The following is a 17,459-nucleotide window of genomic DNA, read 5'->3' on the forward strand; positions in this document are numbered from 1 at the left end:
CATCCACTGAGGTCACTGCGCCACGGACACCGCCAATAAATTGAGCAAGCATTTGTGCAATAAACTCATTACGAGTAAATTAATAATAATGCTATCAGCATACAATAAATAATTGATCAAAATTATTTGGCAACTAATTTCATTTCATTTATTTATTTTGAATATTATGTCATATTATTTTTCAAATTTATTTTTTGAATGAAGCGAATATGATGATTTCAGATTATTATGCTGTGTGCAATTTTAGGTTTTCATCTCAAATCAATAACTCCAAATTCTGCCTAAAATTATGCTTGATTTTTTAAATTTAGTTTGACTCTTGGCATTAATTTATCAGCCTGAAAGTATGCTTTGAAAATTTCGAGTACTGTCGCACTGTTGATTTTAAATTTTCCGCTTAACAGTATGTTTTTTATTTGGCGCGCAATTGAACATGGACCAAATTTGATTTCGCCTGAAAGTATGCCGTGATTTTCATTGACATGTTAAAGTTTTCGAATCAGTATAACAGTTTGCCTGACGAACTGCTTGCGACCAAATACACTGCTTTGCGTTAACAGCTTGTTTATTACTACTGGTATTTGTAAGTATTTTTATCTGTGCGACGATTTGGTCACACTGGATGTCATCCACCAAGGCGCGAAATATGCTAATTTAAACTAAGCAAGCTCGGCGAATTAAGAAATCAACTTAAAACAAGAAATAATAAATACCAAAGTTCAATTAAGTTGCTGCAGAGCCAATATATCAAGGCTTCATCCATATTTGAAATTTGCTTAAATTAAATTAAATAATTGAACATGTGAGCACCGCTTGGGTTATTCTGTTTTAATCGTTAATTTAAATTTGCATTTAATTTATTATATTTGTAACTTACAGCGAAACACATTAAACGTATTTTATAAACAAACAAGCTTAATTGTATTATGTATTTTTATATGGTAACTTTAGCAACAATTGTTTATATTTTACATTGCAAATTAATGGAAACTAAATCTAAATCTAAATCGAAATGGAAAAGTATTATTCCCTATTTGATTTGTAGTTTGTAGAAGGACTGGGAGTAGGTCGTAAGGACACTTGGAGGATGGAGGATACATATATATATATATATATATATATTAATATATATGAAACAAAATGTCAAATGGAAATTAAATTAACTACTTTGACTTTGCCCTTGGACGGAAACCGTTGCTTAAACAATTCCAATAAACAATTTAATGAAACTTAAATTCTCTCCCTGGTTTAGAAAATAAATTAACATTGCGGCTGAATTGGAAGACAAATGAAAACAATTTGTTTTGTTGCAAATATTAATTCATTTTCCATATTCAAAAGAAATCTTTAAAACTTTTCCATTGGTTTTGTGAGTGTTTTTGTTTTGCTTTTAGTTTTTTGCTTCAAGTGTCGTTTTTGTGTTGTTGCTACTGTACACAGTCTTTGTAGTTGTTGTTGTTGTTTGTGTTGTTGTCGTTCATATTTCGAGGTTTATCGGATCAAATTGGAGCCCATCCCCCTCCAACCGGCCCTTAAACCTCCGTACTGTGCGTTTGAATGCGCACCTTTTTCACACTTCCATTGCGGCGCATCGGAGGCGAACTGCCCGATCCAGAATAGCCGGGATTTTGAATGCCCAGCGTTGGATCGGGTCGGGGACGCGGCTTCTTGAGGCTGGAGCGGAGCGGGGAGCGGGTCACCGAGTCCAGTGTGGAGCCATTCGACACGCTCGTCACCGTGGTGCTCATCGACGCCACACTGCCTGCGGTTCCAGCTCCATTTCGTATGCCGCTATACGGCTTCCCGGAGGCATCCGTCACCGAGATGTTGCCGTTGCGGCTGCGCGGCTCCTTGAAGCCGGGATTGTTGAAGGTGGTCGCACTAGCTGGCGACGAAGCGTCCAGCGCCATTGTTGGATCGCCGCCCGAGCTGCGCGAATAGATCACGTCATAAAGGGCGGCAACAAATAACGCTAGCGATAAGACAATCACAACTATCTGCAATCCGCAAATAAAACAAAATCAGTTCAGCGAACTTTAACCAAGCAGGTGACTCAGACTCACCTGTATATAGAAGGAAATGCCCCGCGTTATCTTGAAACCAAAGCGCTCCTGTTCATCGATCTGCAGTGCAAACAGCACTGTGGCAATTATTGCCAGCAAACCTGCAGCGACAAATTATAATTAGCTATACCATCGGAGACTTGGAGGGATCAGAGAATAAGTCTTACCAGCCAGCAGGGCGAGTATCAGTTTGACAATGACCAGCCATGTGTAGGACATGACGACCTTCTCACGCGACGAGATCATCGCGTGCTGAATGACGGACAATATGCAAAAGATGCCCAGCACCGCTGAGCTGCCAATGGCCAAGAGTCCGCTGACAAAGACGGCATCTGTAAAAGGACGACGAATATTTAATAGTATCAGTTAAGCTTGTAGACAAAAAAGTGTGCAAATATTGAAATACTGTGGGCTTGAAAGGGCTGCTTAAGCAGCTAACCATCAGCATCTAGTTAATTAAAATCAGGTTAGGCGGGGCAGCTCCACCAGGAGATAAACTGAACCCAGATTTGGAGTAAATAATAGTTTGTGTTAATAAGAAAAAAAATGATTTAGCTAACTAAATTTGAATTTCTTATTCAATCTTAAAGAAATTTAGAATCTATATCTCTTTTATTTATGGATAAAATGCCAATGGTTTAATATAACTTATGTTGGAGTCTCTAATTCTTATAGTCTTTGAGATCTGCGATTCGATATAGATCTGTGTATGGTATACAAGAGCCTACATTCTCAACGTAGTCTCTGAGATAGGCTCAGCTATTGATGTTAATGATTAATATTTAGTTTATTCGTTCAGATTTGCTTCCTCCCATCTCTTGCTTACTTCTCTTATTTAAATTTCGAATGGGTTCAGCGTATAAAAAAACTACAAACGCTTGGCAATTTATTTTTATTTCAAATGCAGTGCGAGGCTTTTAATTTTTGGCGATAACTTTTCCCTTTTCCTCTGGAATCCAAGCTCTCAGTTATCATTTGAAGACAGTCCAACGTTCTCCATTTACATATTTAAAGATATAATTTTGGTCTGTGGTATATGTGTCATCTTTAACCCTCTCTCAAATAGTAATAAACGTGATTCTATACTTACTGCTCAGCCGGAATTTGGAGACATCGTTGCCGCATTTCTCGCGATTGTAAGTCAATTGCTTGCACACTTTGAAGGGTCCAAAATAGCCGCGATCGTAGTCATAACCACCTGCAAGAAACAAGTTAAGATTCAATCTCATATATGTGTCCGAGACAATATTCAGTGGGTACTCACCCGATGGACTATCGTAGTAACCCCAAATGGGTATGCCAATGGCGACAGATGCCAAAGCGAAGCAGACAAACCCCAGACAGGTCACCCCAGCAACATAAAGTGTCGACGTTGCCATGTTTTACTGTACAGCATAACGATGACGATGAATTGCGTGTTTATACCCGCTAAAGACTGAGATCCAGGGTATCCGATTGTGTGACCAACTGCTGCAAAAAATAAAACAAGAGCCCAAATGAGAAAGCGAATACAATGATTGGAGAAACAATTGCGCAAATATTTGCACGACTAACGCACAAAAATAACTCAAATGCAAACGAAATTCTCAATTTCCAATTAAGTAATAATTTAGTCATTTATGGAATGCCAACGCTGTGTGGGCTTCAAGCTAAGCGACATTGATCCACATCCAATGACATGAGACTAAATCCGGCCTATTCACCCATTTAACGCGCTCTGCGTTTCAATGTGGGTGGCAAATACAAATGTAAGCCAATATTTGACATTGTGATTACATAAGTAGAAGTGGCACACTTTGGTGCTCCCGAGTAGAGCTCCTCATCGCCATCGTCATCGTCATAGTCAGCGTCAACGGCAAGACGAACAATTAGACCTCATTGATGCATACATCTCATTGTGAATAAAGAGCTACTTGCCGCTGACCTTGAAAGGCGGAAAAGCTTTCGCAGAAGTGGCTCGTTGCCTCATTTCAGAGATATGAAGATGCCTCGATACACACGTAAAACACATATATAGTGTGTGTATGTGTTTGTGTGTGTGTGTGTGTTTGGGGTGTGCATCCATCCACAGAACGGCACAGAATGATTTTCAACTGTTCGACATTTTCAGACATACTGCAAATATTTGTTTTTCTTAAAAAATAAGCCGATTTTAGAGTAAGCCGATTTCCTGTAATTAAATGCCAATCTTTGTTCACATTCACGATATTTGTATTTGTGCAAGCATTTAAGGCATTCAATCAATTTTTGACGGCTCCATGCTAATTGGGAGGCTATTAAAAGCCAATAGTCAAAAGTGTAACTTAAATTTAGAATGTGAATTGTATTTTGCTACAAATTGAAAATTAAACTAAAGCAGTTTTAAATAAATAAATCAGAAACCTTGGCTTTTAATTTCCCGCTAATAATTGAATTTTTCTAATGGATTTAAAAACAAATCCAAGGAATTTTCACATTTGTGCTTCTTTGAATATGAGTAGAATGAAATAGTGAAAAGTTTCAAACAAACATTTGTCCATAATATGCTTAATAAGGAACTTACTTATCAGAATTGCAATGGCAATATCATTATGCAACTTCACTAGTAAATTAAGTTAATGCCTTCGATAAACAAAAGCCGCTATCGAGTTCTACGACTCTTCAATGACATAACGAATACGTAGTCAGAAACTTTAGATGACAAAGCCGATACGGCCATAGACACAGCGCCAAAACAAACATGAACCAGAGTACCGAGAAATTGAAGCTGAACGCGGAACGGCAGCTGGACGGATGGGCGGAGGGTGTCCAACCTGAAGCCGGCGTCGCTGTTTGTTGCTCTTAGCGGTAAATGTATATATATATATATATATAGAGAGAGAGAGAGAGAGAGAGAAGCAAGCAGCCAGACAAATGGACAGCAGAGAACAGAGCCAAACAACATCAGCCTCTTGCCGGCAATAAAGTGAATGCAAAAAGTCAGGCAAGCTTCTTAAATTACCAGGCGAAAGACAGACAGAAGCTCGTCGTTGGTTCTGCTCGTTGGCCCGGTCTCTGCGCTCGCTGGTGTGGAACCAACAGCCAACAGCCAAGAGCTAAGAGCCATAATAACTGTGCGGCGTTCTACTTATAGATGTGGATAGAAAGATGTATGCATGTTTATGTGGCAACTAGCTGCTGAGGGCAACCGGCAACAGGTTGTCGAATTTCGAAAGGTATCTAGTCGATGTGTGTGTGTGTGGCACAGAAAACATATGACAAGCATTGATCTATAGATCAATAGATCAAAGACCCAAACAATAATTTCCCTTTGTCTCTCGCCCTCTCTCTCTCTCCCTCTCTCACACACACTCGCTATCTCTCTCTTCTCAATTGTGTCACGACTTTCAACTTGCATAAATTTTCAAGTTACCAATTCTGGAGAGGAGAATTCCTTCGCCTTCGTCTTCGCCATCGACAACGACAACGACGACAACAACGACTTTGCCTCTGTGTGGGCAGCAACGAGGGCAGTTTATAGCGGTGTTGGCCATTTGATTTCTTTTGGTAATCCGCGCGTGATTCACAGCTGCTGCGCACAGCAGCATTTATGTTTATATGATTTACACAGACCGTGTTGGTGTTCGTCATGTGGCAAGGGAGTTGTGGCGGGTAGAGACCAACTTTGCGATTGTAGCCTGGCACTTGGCTGCCACTTCGCGTAGGTTGAAAGGTGTCGTGTCAGGGACAGCATTCAGTTGTCCCATAAATTATATAGCCCACATTTGCACATACAACAACAAAGTGCAACACGACGCTTGTCAAAAATCGTATCTTGTAATCCCTGCCCTCAAAAAAGATATGCTTAACCTTAGCAACTTCCTTGCGATTTCGTGATCCAAGCACATAAATCAGTTGTTAGGCTATGTGGCTCAAAGCCATTAGTATTTTAAACAACAGCAAGCGAAAATCAATTAACAAGAAATAGAGTAAATTCGCTACACACAACAGGCCAACAACCCCAAACAAATAAGAAAAACGTTCGTCACTTAATCAAATGCGCCAAATCTGTTGGCCAAAGCAAGCCCAAAGCCCACAACATACATCGATACAAAAGGTAACTGGCGACTAATGAAAAGTCGCTTTTCCGCACACAAATTGGGTCAACAAATAGCAGCAAAATAAAAAGGCAGGCAAACACAACAGGAAATTTACTTCAAATTGTCGGTCTGCCTGGGAATCAAATGGCAAAACGTGTCGTGGTCACGAGACTTCGACTCTGACTCCAACTCCAACTCCGATTCGAACTCGGACTCGGGGTTATTAAACGTTTGCCATTCAAATGGGGCGCAACGTCTAACCTAGAGCGCTTCGCCCTCCCCGTGGCTACCACCTTGCCTGCCCCCTTTCACTGTGCTCCACCTAGAGCCTAATGCATAGTGCCCGTAGCTATTTATTGATTTTCACCAGAATCGTGTTCTGTTTATTGTTTGGTTTCAGTTGGCAACGCGACTTGGCCATAGTTTCTGGGCCTGCCCAGCCAACTAGCCAACCAGGCAACGTGGCTGCTTGCACTTGTTGCCATGGCAATGTGCACAAACATTTTGGGCCACAACACCAAACAAGGCAGCAACAACAACACTCAGCCAAGAGTGCAGTTCAATTTTTGCCATGCTTTTTCCCTGAAAATTTTCATAAATTGAGCGCCTTCGAAAATGCAGTCGGCTTTCGGGGCTTTCTCAGAAGACCCAAAGGGCCAATGTTGTCAAATTTGGTTTATTTTTGTGATAAAATTAGTTTTTTCTTAAAAGTGGTTTATCGAGATAATTGAGTCTGCTGAAACAAGTTTTTAGAAATATGTTTAGAGAATTTAGCTAAAAGTAAAGTTGGAATATCCATTAAAAGCAAAATAAAATATTTTAAAAATCTAGCAACCCTTCTTAGGTAATAAGAAACTGGAAAAATATATATAGAAATATGTGGGCAGCAATAAAGATAAATTGCAAAATAAATTATTCAAAAAAAAACTATCTACCTTTGTGGTTAATGGGAATGTGCTCATTATTACTTCTCTAGTAATATCTTAGTCAGCCTTGGAATTTATGGATTTGCTCAGCTTAATTATTCGCAAACTTATTTACATGTTTAAGTGTTGTTTAGCACTGCAAAGAGCAAGTCAACATAAATTAGGAGCAGGTGGCTGAGTGACACGGCAGACAGCCAGCTAATTTCCTCTCATACATATGCATAAGTGCCGTTAGGCAGTGTTGCCAAACTTCTTTTTAGTAATAAAATACTCTCCCGAGAGGCTGTTAAGACAGTTTCTCAGTTTATAGTACTATTAAAAAGTCTCAACTGAGTAGTTGCCAAACTTCACTTTGCTGTGCTGCACTCAATATTAGCCAATAAATCGTCTCATTCCCATCTCTTCTGCTTTCCGCGGCTCTTGCTTGTTTTAAGCTGGCTGATTGGCCTGTTACCAAACGCTCGAGGCGTTAGACAGCTAGCAAAATGCCGGTTAGAATTTGCTATGCATCGTCATGGACACGTTCTGCTAATTCTGCGTGTGTCTGTGTGTATGACTGGGGAAGCTGAAGCTGCAACTCGGTGTTGCCGACGCCTCGTTGCACTTTCTATTTGCCAAGCCAGTGAACTGCATGCCGCCTGCCGCCTGCTGCCTGCCGCATGCCGCATGCGTCCCCAATGCATTGGCTACTTTAGCTAATGACTTCATTGAATCGACCGAGCCGGCGACAACAGCAACTGCCACAGCAACAAGCAACAAGCAACAAGCAACAACAACAGCTGGCAACGCCAAGTCTCTTGACTCTTTGGGTGACTTTTGCGTATCAAGCGCACAAATTAGCACGGACAACTTAAATGAATAGAGAACGGACCACCATCCATTCACCATCATCACTATCATCATCATCATCATTATTATCAGCAATTTGGTCGTACTCAATGACAGAAATTGGGTTAGTGGTAGTTCAACTTAATCTGGCTAATGAATATTCTGTTAAGAAGTATGCAAAATGACACTGGAAAATGTGTGCAGCAATTAAATGAAATTGCTACAGAAGAGGGAAAAACTTGTTTGTTTTTTTTTTTTCAGTAAAATGCAATCACATGTGATGTAAATATGTGCCAAAGAAAGAAAGAGAGAGAGAGAGAGAAAGAGAGAGAGAGAAAGAGAAAGAGAGAAAAAGAAATAGAGAGATTGAGTTGCCGTGTGGAACGAACATTTGACAGCCATAAAAGCCATTGTCACCCAGCGAGGCAGCGTCGCGTTGCCTTAATAACAATGTCTATGAAACGACACACATACACATACACACACACACACATGCACACTTATGTGGCAGTTAGGGGAGCAGTGGGGCAGTTAGCGCAGATAGCCGCACGGGGGCATGTCAATGTGTTCATGCAGTCCAGCTGAGGGCGTTGGCAGGTTGATTGTTTACACAACTTGCATATATAGTTTTTGTCCAAGTTGTCACAACGAAAGATAAATACAACCTCTTGCAACAAAATAAAAAAAAATAACAATCAGCTGACAGTTTATGTGGCACGGCACATCCCAAATGGGTGACAGAGAGAAGCAGGAAAGAGGAGCGTTTTAGTCAGTGCAGCAGCTGTGTTAATTGAAACCCTAAAAAGCGTTTAAGAAAAACTTTCCCCGAAGCCGAAAAAGAAAACAAAAATCTAGCGCTTAGCAATGCTCAAGTCGAGAGTGCTCGGCTTGCAGATACTGTGTGTGTGCCAAGTTGCTAGAATGACAAACGTCATCATTTTCAATACACACACATAGTGCATATGGATAAGATATTTATATATGTATATACCCACAGATATCACAGTTACCTCGCTTATCATACCCGATCTAAGCCGTAATTTCAGGTCTACGTGGTATACAAATAAAATATACCGAGGGAGTTGTAGATATCACAAAGAAAAAGTTTTTCACGATGCAACCAAACGTGAAAACCGAAAAAAAAAAAACAAAACAAAACTAAACAAAACCAAAAGCAAAGACCAGAGAAGAAAAGAGAGCCGCAGTGTCTGATAGTCGGAGAGACGTCAACAGCTTCCGTAACGAAACCAAGAAATGTGGTAACTACAACTCAAACAAGAACACCAACAATTATAAGCAGCATAACCGGCAACTATGACAGCGACACACAACTGGGCTCAAACCTTCAGTTAGACAACCACCGACGATAGTTCAGACAGCTGCTCCACCTCCCAGGTCTCCCCCCTCCCCTCCCCACCCCTGTTTGATGTGTGATGACCCACTTCGATGAGACTGTTGCCTTAGCTGCTACCTACGTCTCGTAGCTACCATAAACTGTATATTCTGGCTGTGGATTAGCCTGAGAACCTTTGGCTGAAATCGACTTGTGTCGCATTTAAAGCAGCGCTTGAATTGTAATGGGACAGGAAGAGCAGCACTAGCAACTCGACTTTACATCTGATTTCAGTTACAATTCCATCGAGCGGAAGTTGTTGCCATTTTGCCACTTAACAAAACTAACTGTTGGCTGTCTGCGTGGACTGTCACAAACAATTTGTTTTCACTCAACGGAAGATTTTAAGCTCTACTGAGAGAAACATACGTAAAGCAATATAAGATCTCTGATTCTGTTGTATTCATCATCGATAAAACTAAGTAGCATTCTAGATGGAGCGAGAGAGAGAGAGACAGACAGGCAGGACAATAAATATTGTTTGATTCTGTATGCATATTTACGTTGAAATAAATGTGAAGTGATAAATTTTAAATAAATTTTACTATTATGATTATATTATTGGTAAATAAAAATTAATTTAATTAAACTCAAACTTTCTGTTCTATCTTTACTTGGTATAAGGAAAGTCCATTGTTGACTTTACTTTAACAGCCAATCACTGATCAAATATCGACAGTCCGCTAATTAAAGGGTCCACCGGCTTACCAAGGTTGCCAGCACAGCACGTGATCTATCACTGCATCGGACTGAAACACCCCCGGCTGTCTGCCAATGCCTAATTGGTAGTCGGCCAATCAGGCATTTTGCCTGCTTATTTACGGGCGTGAAATTGCAAATATCTTGCAATTTATCAGCTGGCACTAGACGAAAGACCAGTCGACAACAAAGCAGCTCCTGAGCTGAGCTAACAACGTGCTCGAGTCTGCGCTTTGATGTGGTGTGTGTGTGTGTGTGTGATTTAACTGTAGCTTTGTAACGGGTTTGTTTGGCATTGTTATGGTTATTGTTAATTATGTGCAAATTGAGAGGATTCCCCCTAAGGCAAAGCTGGGAATATAATATATATATTTATAATTGTTTTTATGCATTATTTGTATGATTTAAATTAATATTGTATTATAAATGCAGAAAAACCCGCTCCCGACTCCCACATGGCAGCAAAAAATAATAGTCGTCACAATCACAATTGAGATTCTGATTAATGTATTTCGTTGGGAAACAAACAAGTTTTCATTGTGCGGTGTCCCAGAGGCAAAGGTCGGCAATGCAAACAGGCCAGTTACTAATGAGATCGCAATTACTTCCCAGATGCGTACAGTTTATATGTACATTTATATTGTACTCTGAGAATTGCGGAGTCAATAATTTTGTCATTTGTTCGATAATTTTGCATCATTAAATACGCTTTGAACGTTGCGTACACTGGGAATGGGCATTAAGTCAGCAAAACAGGCATCAGCTCATCAACAATACCAACTTCTGGTCGCTGCTCTTGTAATGTAATTTAATTTATGCCTTCCAGCTGGCAGGCAGTTATTGAACCGGTTGTTATTGTTTGTGTTTTTGGCATAACTCTCATAACCATATATGCATATGTATAGCCGCTGTAAATTCCAATTGTATTTATGCGTCTGCTCATCGTATTATCATGTGAATGTCTCACACTGCGTATACATAATTTCGTTTGCCTTTTCTTTAAGACGCACGCTGAGTCAAAATACAAAACATAAAAAATGTGACGCGGTTTAGGTTAACAACCTTGACCGCGAATATCTGTAAAGAGTGAGAATATTTTCAAGTTTGCCGCTTACTTAAAAGTCTCAACAAAAAAAATGCTGTGCGAACAATGTGACCAAATTAATTAACGAAGGGCGGACAAGTTAGGTAAAGCCCAAGAATTTAAATAGCTTTTGGCTCCTAGCTAAGTGAAAAGAAAATAATCAAATGATAGTTATTACTTATGTAATAATTATTGATTCAATTGATGTCTCAAATTGGGGTTTTCTTCTTCCCGAAACCCTTACGCAACATTGCTTGTAAGACACTTCAATTTATTAGTGTCCATAATTTGTAGTTTATGCATAGTTGGGGTCACAGATCGAAAGGCATTAGTTAAAGCAATCAACGCGATCTGCACACAGAACATAACCATTTGAAATATGTTTTTTTCTTTTTTTTGGGAGGTCGTGAAAAGTCGCGGAACTTGGGCAAACTCAGCAAATTGATGTTCACTTTCATAATCGAGTAGTATTCAAAGTATTCATTCGATGAGGAAAAGAGTAAAACGAGTGCTGGCCACTGAATACGTGCGCATAGTTTCAGCTTCTACTCGTTTGGCTAATGGGGTCAATTGTACAATTAATTTATAATTTTTCACAAGCTGCTGCTTCATGGCAAGTTGCCCGAAAGCTGGGCGAAGGGAGGTGGGTGGGCTAGTTAGGGTTGCTGGGTTATCTGCTTTGAAGTTAAGGTTGTTTTTGTTATTACTTGTTTTTTTGTTTACTTATGTTTTAATTAAGTACGCTTTCTTAATTACTGTGCTTGTTGACAAAGGTGATTAGTCAAAGGTACGGAAATTGAAAAACCATTAACTCAATATTATTTCGGTTGTGGTTTATTCCCCCCTCACTTCAAGTGCTTTTTTATGCAGTGCCATTGTCACGCTCGCTGCTGAGACTGTTGTCGTGATTCAAGCAGTTTCTAAAGTTTCCAACTTGATGACACAGTGTGCACATGTGCCGCCGATCCCAATCCTCGCAACTACATATAAATATTTGTCGTTGTTTCGACGCGTGCATACAAATTGCCGCATTCAATGCTAAATTGACATACCCTGTACTGCAACAGAAATAGGGGCACATTTGGATTGCGCCAAGCAACAGGTAAATTATGTCAAGAAAAAACTCATTTGCCATAAATATGATTATTATATGTTCAAGCTAAAGTGTAAATTTAAAGCACGATCTATAAGTCAACTCTTAGTTTTCTCACCGAGCTGTATGAAATATTAATGAATGAATACAAATGAATTAATTAATTAATACAGAGAATCTAGCAGTCGGGTGGTAATTCCCATTGGCCTGCTTGGCGTCTTGGGATTTTTAAATGAGTGGTTAGTTAGGCTACCTTCTATGTGAGTCTCTCGGCTAATTGCCATGCGATTTGGTTGTTTGTAATTTACGCAGTGCTTAGTTGCCTCAAGGCACGATGTGACATGATAAGAGACTAATAACTTTAACTTAATTAAAGGAAATGCAGTACATATCTAACTTGAGGCGTGTGAATTTAGATATTACTTTATACATTTAAGTCGCAACAATCAAGTTGTAGCAGACCTCTAACAGGCATTTGTGAGATGTGATCAGCTGTGAGTACGATAAGTATTTATTTAAAAATAGTAACAGTTCTCAGAGTTAATGATTCAGCTCACTAGTTAATGCGAATCTGATTCCATTTCCATTTACGAAACGAACTAATTTCCTGCTCACAACTACAATTTAAATTGATTGTTGTTGCACTTTTCATTTCCAATCAGTGGAACAAGCTTTCTACCTTTCTACCCACAAACAACAAAGCAGAACAGAAGCAGCAGTAGTAGCAGCAGCAGCAGCAGCAACAACAACAACAACAATACATAAAAAAGAATCGCTGAAGCGCAGCAGATCTCTTCCATATAGCTGCATCTCTCTCTCTCTCTCTCTCTCTCTCTCTCTCTCTCTCTCTCTATTTCTCGCTCTCTTTTTTCGCAGCGCACTTAACTAGCTGCATAAATATCAATTAAAGTGCCGAGAATACAACAAGCAAAGCCAAATAGGGACCACTACAGGGGTCTGCATAAAGCTCGATGCTTTAAAACTCAATTACCGGTCACTTAATTACCAAGCTAGAGCGAGAGAGAGAGAGAGGGAGAGAGAGAGAGAGAGAGCGCACGCAATCATTCAAAATTTGCATTCAACAAGTTGCGCATTCGCTTCTCATTTTATTTCATTCCATGCAGATGGCCATGAAGCTAAGCTGACGCCCAAACTGGCTGCGATGCGATGCATGCGTGTCGCTCGCTCTCCTTTGCACTCTCATGCACATTCGCACACACAAAAGCTGGCCACGCAAGTGTGACGCGTTTTGTAGCTGTTTTTGTTGTTGTTGATGTTACGAGTCTGGCTAGCAAAGCTTTTTAACCTTCTCTTCGCTCTCTCGCTCAGGTTATGTAAATAAACACACACATACACACATACAATTATATGAGGAGTGGGCGTCGCAGACTTTAGGAATTCTTTTATAAATTTCGTTTTTTTTTCGGCTCTTCTACAATTTGGTTGTAGTTGTCTTTATTGGGGAAGCGTGTTGCGAACAAAACGAAGTGAAACAAAAGCAGCAGCAGCAACAACAACCAGTTTCGGTTGGTTTTGTTTTCGACTGCAGAAGAGCTAACGGTGCTTAACGTCACCTACTTTTTACTCAGTTTTTGGTAAATAAAATACCTCATTCCTCATGTGTGTGTGTGTATGTGTGCTTCTAACTGTCAAACCGGTTCGAACCATTTGTGCATTGAAAACGAAATGATTTTGAATATATAAAAAGCCGAGTTGAGTGGCCCCGCTGCGATTTGGCCAACTTATCCAACTTATCGAATGTCCCTTTTCTGGGTCGTACAATAAAAGCTTTCTTATGCTTGTCAATAGTCAATATATTTGCTTTTATAGTAGTAAATAGATGAATATTATATTATATTTATTACATTCTATATTTACCGCTCTTAACTGACTGCTGTCTTCTAAGTAAAGTCGACATTTGCATATTTTAGCCAACTCCGTGTGACTTGGCTTAGTTATGTGAGCGATAAGACGCCAAGACGTGCCCATAACCAAAACTTTGTCTTTCTGTAGTCGGAAGACTGAACTCAATAACGAAACTGTCTGTCTGTCTGTCTCTCAGTCTGTCTGCCTGTCAGCTGAAGAGCGCGTGCCATGGCCATATGGTCAGATCATCAAATTCCAATGTATTCTCGCAAATATTGTTATAATAATGGTTATTATACAAGAATATAATATAATATAAAAACATATATTCTCAATTTTCGTTTAATTGTTTCAAAAACTCGTAATTACTTAAATATTTGCCAGAGCAAAAAGATACAAATCTCGTAACTTAAAATGTATCAGAATTACAAGAATTTATCTAAATGACCCTATGGCACAAAATAATGTTTGTATTCTCATATAAAGGGGCAAGATAACGTCTTGTAGAGTAAGTATGTATGTATATATATCAAGTATTTATGTGGAAGTGTCAAAGCTGCATTCGTTTGATAAAACTAGATACTAAGTTTGAGAATTAACTCCGATTCCGTAAATATTTCCGTATAAATTTGACTGCCTTTCATGCAACACATATATATATATACATATATATAAATATACGTATAATGGGCCACTTATCGGAGAACTCATTGAATATGCATTCGAAAATAACAGTGCATCGGAACATAGACAGATATGTGGCTCCTTTGAATTGAGGGCGCTACACAGAAAAAAAAACCTTTAATTATTACTTACAACGTTATGTTATATTTTTAGCATATTATCGTATTCTGCCATTTTTTATTTCACTCTATGTATTTAATTTAAGGACTTCAGACTGAGTATTAGTTATTGAAGACTCAACTGTAGATCTTCAGATATATTTGTATCTGATTAAAAGTTTTAATATTCTTGTACTTAAATCATTTATTTATCGATTTTTTTCATAATTTATGCAAAAAAAAAGTGTAACGAAAAGTGGTTAAAATTCAGCTCGTCGAGTTTACCTTTTAGTGTGCTCATGCACAAAAAGAACGGCTTAAAATTTACATCGTTTTATCTGTTTTGGGCTGGGAAGGCGGCCAAGAGAGACGCATTGCAAAAAAAAAAAAAAAAAACATATATAGATAATTATATTTTACAACGCTAGCCGGTAATTAAAGCAATTTAAATTACCCTCAGTCACGCCAGGTAACAAGTGCAACAGCAACAAGGGCAGGGGAAGGGGCGCAGTAGTATGGGAAATGGGGAAAAATGCAAAAGTTTGCAAAGTTTGCGGCGAAAATGTGCAGTTCTGTGTGATAAGAGCCGTGAGTTTTTCTAACCGTAAATTGTAATTAGTAAAAGCGCCAAGCAATTTGAAAACTTTAGATTTCTTGCTTTCGCAGCGATTGTCGCCAAATGTCGCAGTGCAGTTTGCAAAAAAAAATTGCAACTGCCAAAGTGGCATTTTAATGGGCCAACTTAAACAGTTTAACAGGCAAAAAAATAACAGAAAGAAAGGAAACCACTCACAGACGCTGACGTCACCCAACACACTCCAGCTCCCATTGGTGGGTGTGTTTAGATGTCATATTGTCATTGTAACTTAACCTTGGCTAAAAGCCTCGCATGCTTTAATTTGGCAAGAGGAGAAAACGGTTTCTCAGCCCGACGACACGCAAGTGGATTTTATTTAATTTGTTCCATTTCGGGTGGTAAAAGGTCGCATTTAGATACTGACCTAAAAGCTAATTACCACTCGCATTTTAGCCAAGTTGTGTGTGTGTTTTGGGTGCAGCCGTCTCTGTCATGTGTGTGAGAGTCAGATGACCTATCCAGGTGACCTATAAACGCCGAGAGAAGGAGGGGGAGCGGAGGGGGATTAGAACAAAACACGCAAGCGCCAATGCTTTTAACTGCCATCAAATCAAATGCGCAACTTAATAAATATTTACTACTTAAGATTTGACAAAAAAAATAAATAGGATAAAACCTGAGTTTCTTATTATCCAGTGTTCACTGTACTCGCTTTGCCATGAGCTTCAAATCTGCACTGGTCAGCAAAGATTGCGCCATCTGGGAGAGAGTGATTTATTAGCTGAGTCATCAGATAAGCAAACGGGATAAACAAATGCCAGGCAGGTAAAAATAACAGGCAAATTCCGTTGAAAAGCTTAGCGCGAGACTCCAACTGAGTACTTACGACTTGCTGCTGATTAGGAAAGCTCATATTAAATGCAAATGCATGCAAAAGTAAACAAAAGAGACAAAACAAAAAAGAACAAACAAAAAAACAGAGGCGAAAAAATGCCATCCAACCTGTAGACAAGTCTAACCTGTTGCTGCTGCTGCTGGTGCTGCTGCTGCCAACGCTTACGCCGACGCAAGCCACAGAACCTTAACTTGAAAGCTCGGCTCCGCTCTTCTCGCTAACACACACACACACACACACGAATTCACACTCACACAGATAGGAAGAGGCGCTCTCCCTGACACACACAGAGACACAGCCAGGTAAGCTTAGGCGCAACACGTCTCGCAAGAATGAATGATCGTCATGTATGTGAGTGTAATTTTTTTTCTTAAAGTTTACACTTTTTCGCGGATACTTTTTGCACTTGCATTTACGTGTGTAGCTTTAGATAACGAAATTTAAATCGCGTGGCATTTTACTATGCACACAAACACACCAACACTGCCCGGCAAGCTGCACATGTATGTGTATTATTTATGCATATGTTTTCCATTTGTAAGTCGAGCTTAAAACGGCGATTCGTCTTTTTTTTATAACTTTTAACTGATAAAATCAGATATATATAATCATATACAGATTTGTAAGTTGCCCACCTTTGAATTTGCGTTGAATTTCTGTTATTTTATTCTGTCGATATGCAACATTTTGAGCGTTGAGTTTAAAAAAACATAACTTTTATACTTGAAGTGAAGTTCACAACTTTTAACTACGCGCTACACGTCCGTCCCGTTTGGTGTTGTTTATGCATCTAAAAGAAATGTTTATCTTACGTTAAACAGCGTAACATTAACGATGGCGGCATTATAAAACCTGTTAACGCAAAAATGAGAAAGTTAACGCACTGTTAACTTGACTATCAAGTGATATCGGTACACCAACTCCAGATGGCATATGTTAAGTGAGGAGCACTTCTGTTTGTTGTGGCCAATACCGCGCTTCTGCTTGGTGTGGCCAATACCGCGCTTTTGTCATTTTGTTCAAAATGTTTTGTACAAAATGTTTGATCAGTCAGTGTTTTTCCTATTGTCGATTGTTTCTATTTCATTGCTTACTTCGCATAAGCCAGTTATCGAAAGCAAAGTCGAGCATCGAAACACACACACACATATATATATATATATATATATATATATATATACATATGTATATTTTC

At 39.3% G+C, this 17,459-nt stretch overlaps 1 protein-coding gene across 4 annotated transcripts; it reads right to left on the reverse strand.

The window, feature by feature from the left end:
* Positions 1-1,423: 1,423 nt before the first annotated feature.
* LOC6556796 lies at positions 1,424-17,190 on the reverse strand. Of its 4 annotated transcripts, XM_032741881.2 has the most exons (8): positions 17,117-17,190; positions 16,900-17,054; positions 3,328-3,533; positions 3,154-3,261; positions 2,231-2,395; positions 2,064-2,164; positions 1,520-1,997; positions 1,449-1,479 (listed from the first exon to the last, which is right to left on the reverse strand). In XM_032741881.2, the coding sequence occupies exons 3-7, from the start codon at positions 3,440-3,442 to the stop codon at positions 1,533-1,535; spliced, it is 954 nt and encodes a 317-aa protein (XP_032597772.1). In that variant the 5' UTR covers positions 3,443-3,533; positions 16,900-17,054; positions 17,117-17,190; the 3' UTR covers positions 1,449-1,479; positions 1,520-1,532. The 4 variants fall into 4 exon arrangements, with proteins under 4 accessions (XP_032597763.1, XP_032597767.1, XP_001984855.1 ...); XM_032741872.2 differs by having other exon boundaries at positions 1,424-1,997; positions 3,328-3,530; positions 17,117-17,188; XM_032741876.2 differs by lacking the exons at positions 16,900-17,054; positions 17,117-17,190 and adding an exon at positions 16,519-16,834 and having other exon boundaries at positions 1,424-1,997.
* Positions 17,191-17,459: the final 269 nt, after the last annotated feature.

This window comes from Drosophila grimshawi, unplaced genomic scaffold, assembly GCF_018153295.1.
Source record: "Drosophila grimshawi isolate 15287-2541.00 unplaced genomic scaffold, ASM1815329v1 contig_44, whole genome shotgun sequence".
Classification (NCBI taxonomy): Eukaryota; Metazoa; Arthropoda; class Insecta; order Diptera; family Drosophilidae; genus Drosophila; species Drosophila grimshawi.

Excerpts from the sequence above, each read along its gene's own strand:
- LOC6556796 (XM_032741872.2), bottom strand. The coding sequence starts at position 3,442 with ATGGCAACGTCGACACTTTATGTTGCTGGGGTGACCTGTCTGGGGTTT. Across the intron at positions 2,396-3,153 it reads CTCCAAATTCCGGCTGAGCA|ATGCCGTCTTTGTCAGCGGA; the intron begins GTAAGTATAGAA and ends GTCCTTTTACAG. Across the intron at positions 1,998-2,063 it reads GCATTTCCTTCTATATACAG|ATAGTTGTGATTGTCTTATC; the intron begins GTGAGTCTGAGT and ends TGCGGATTGCAG.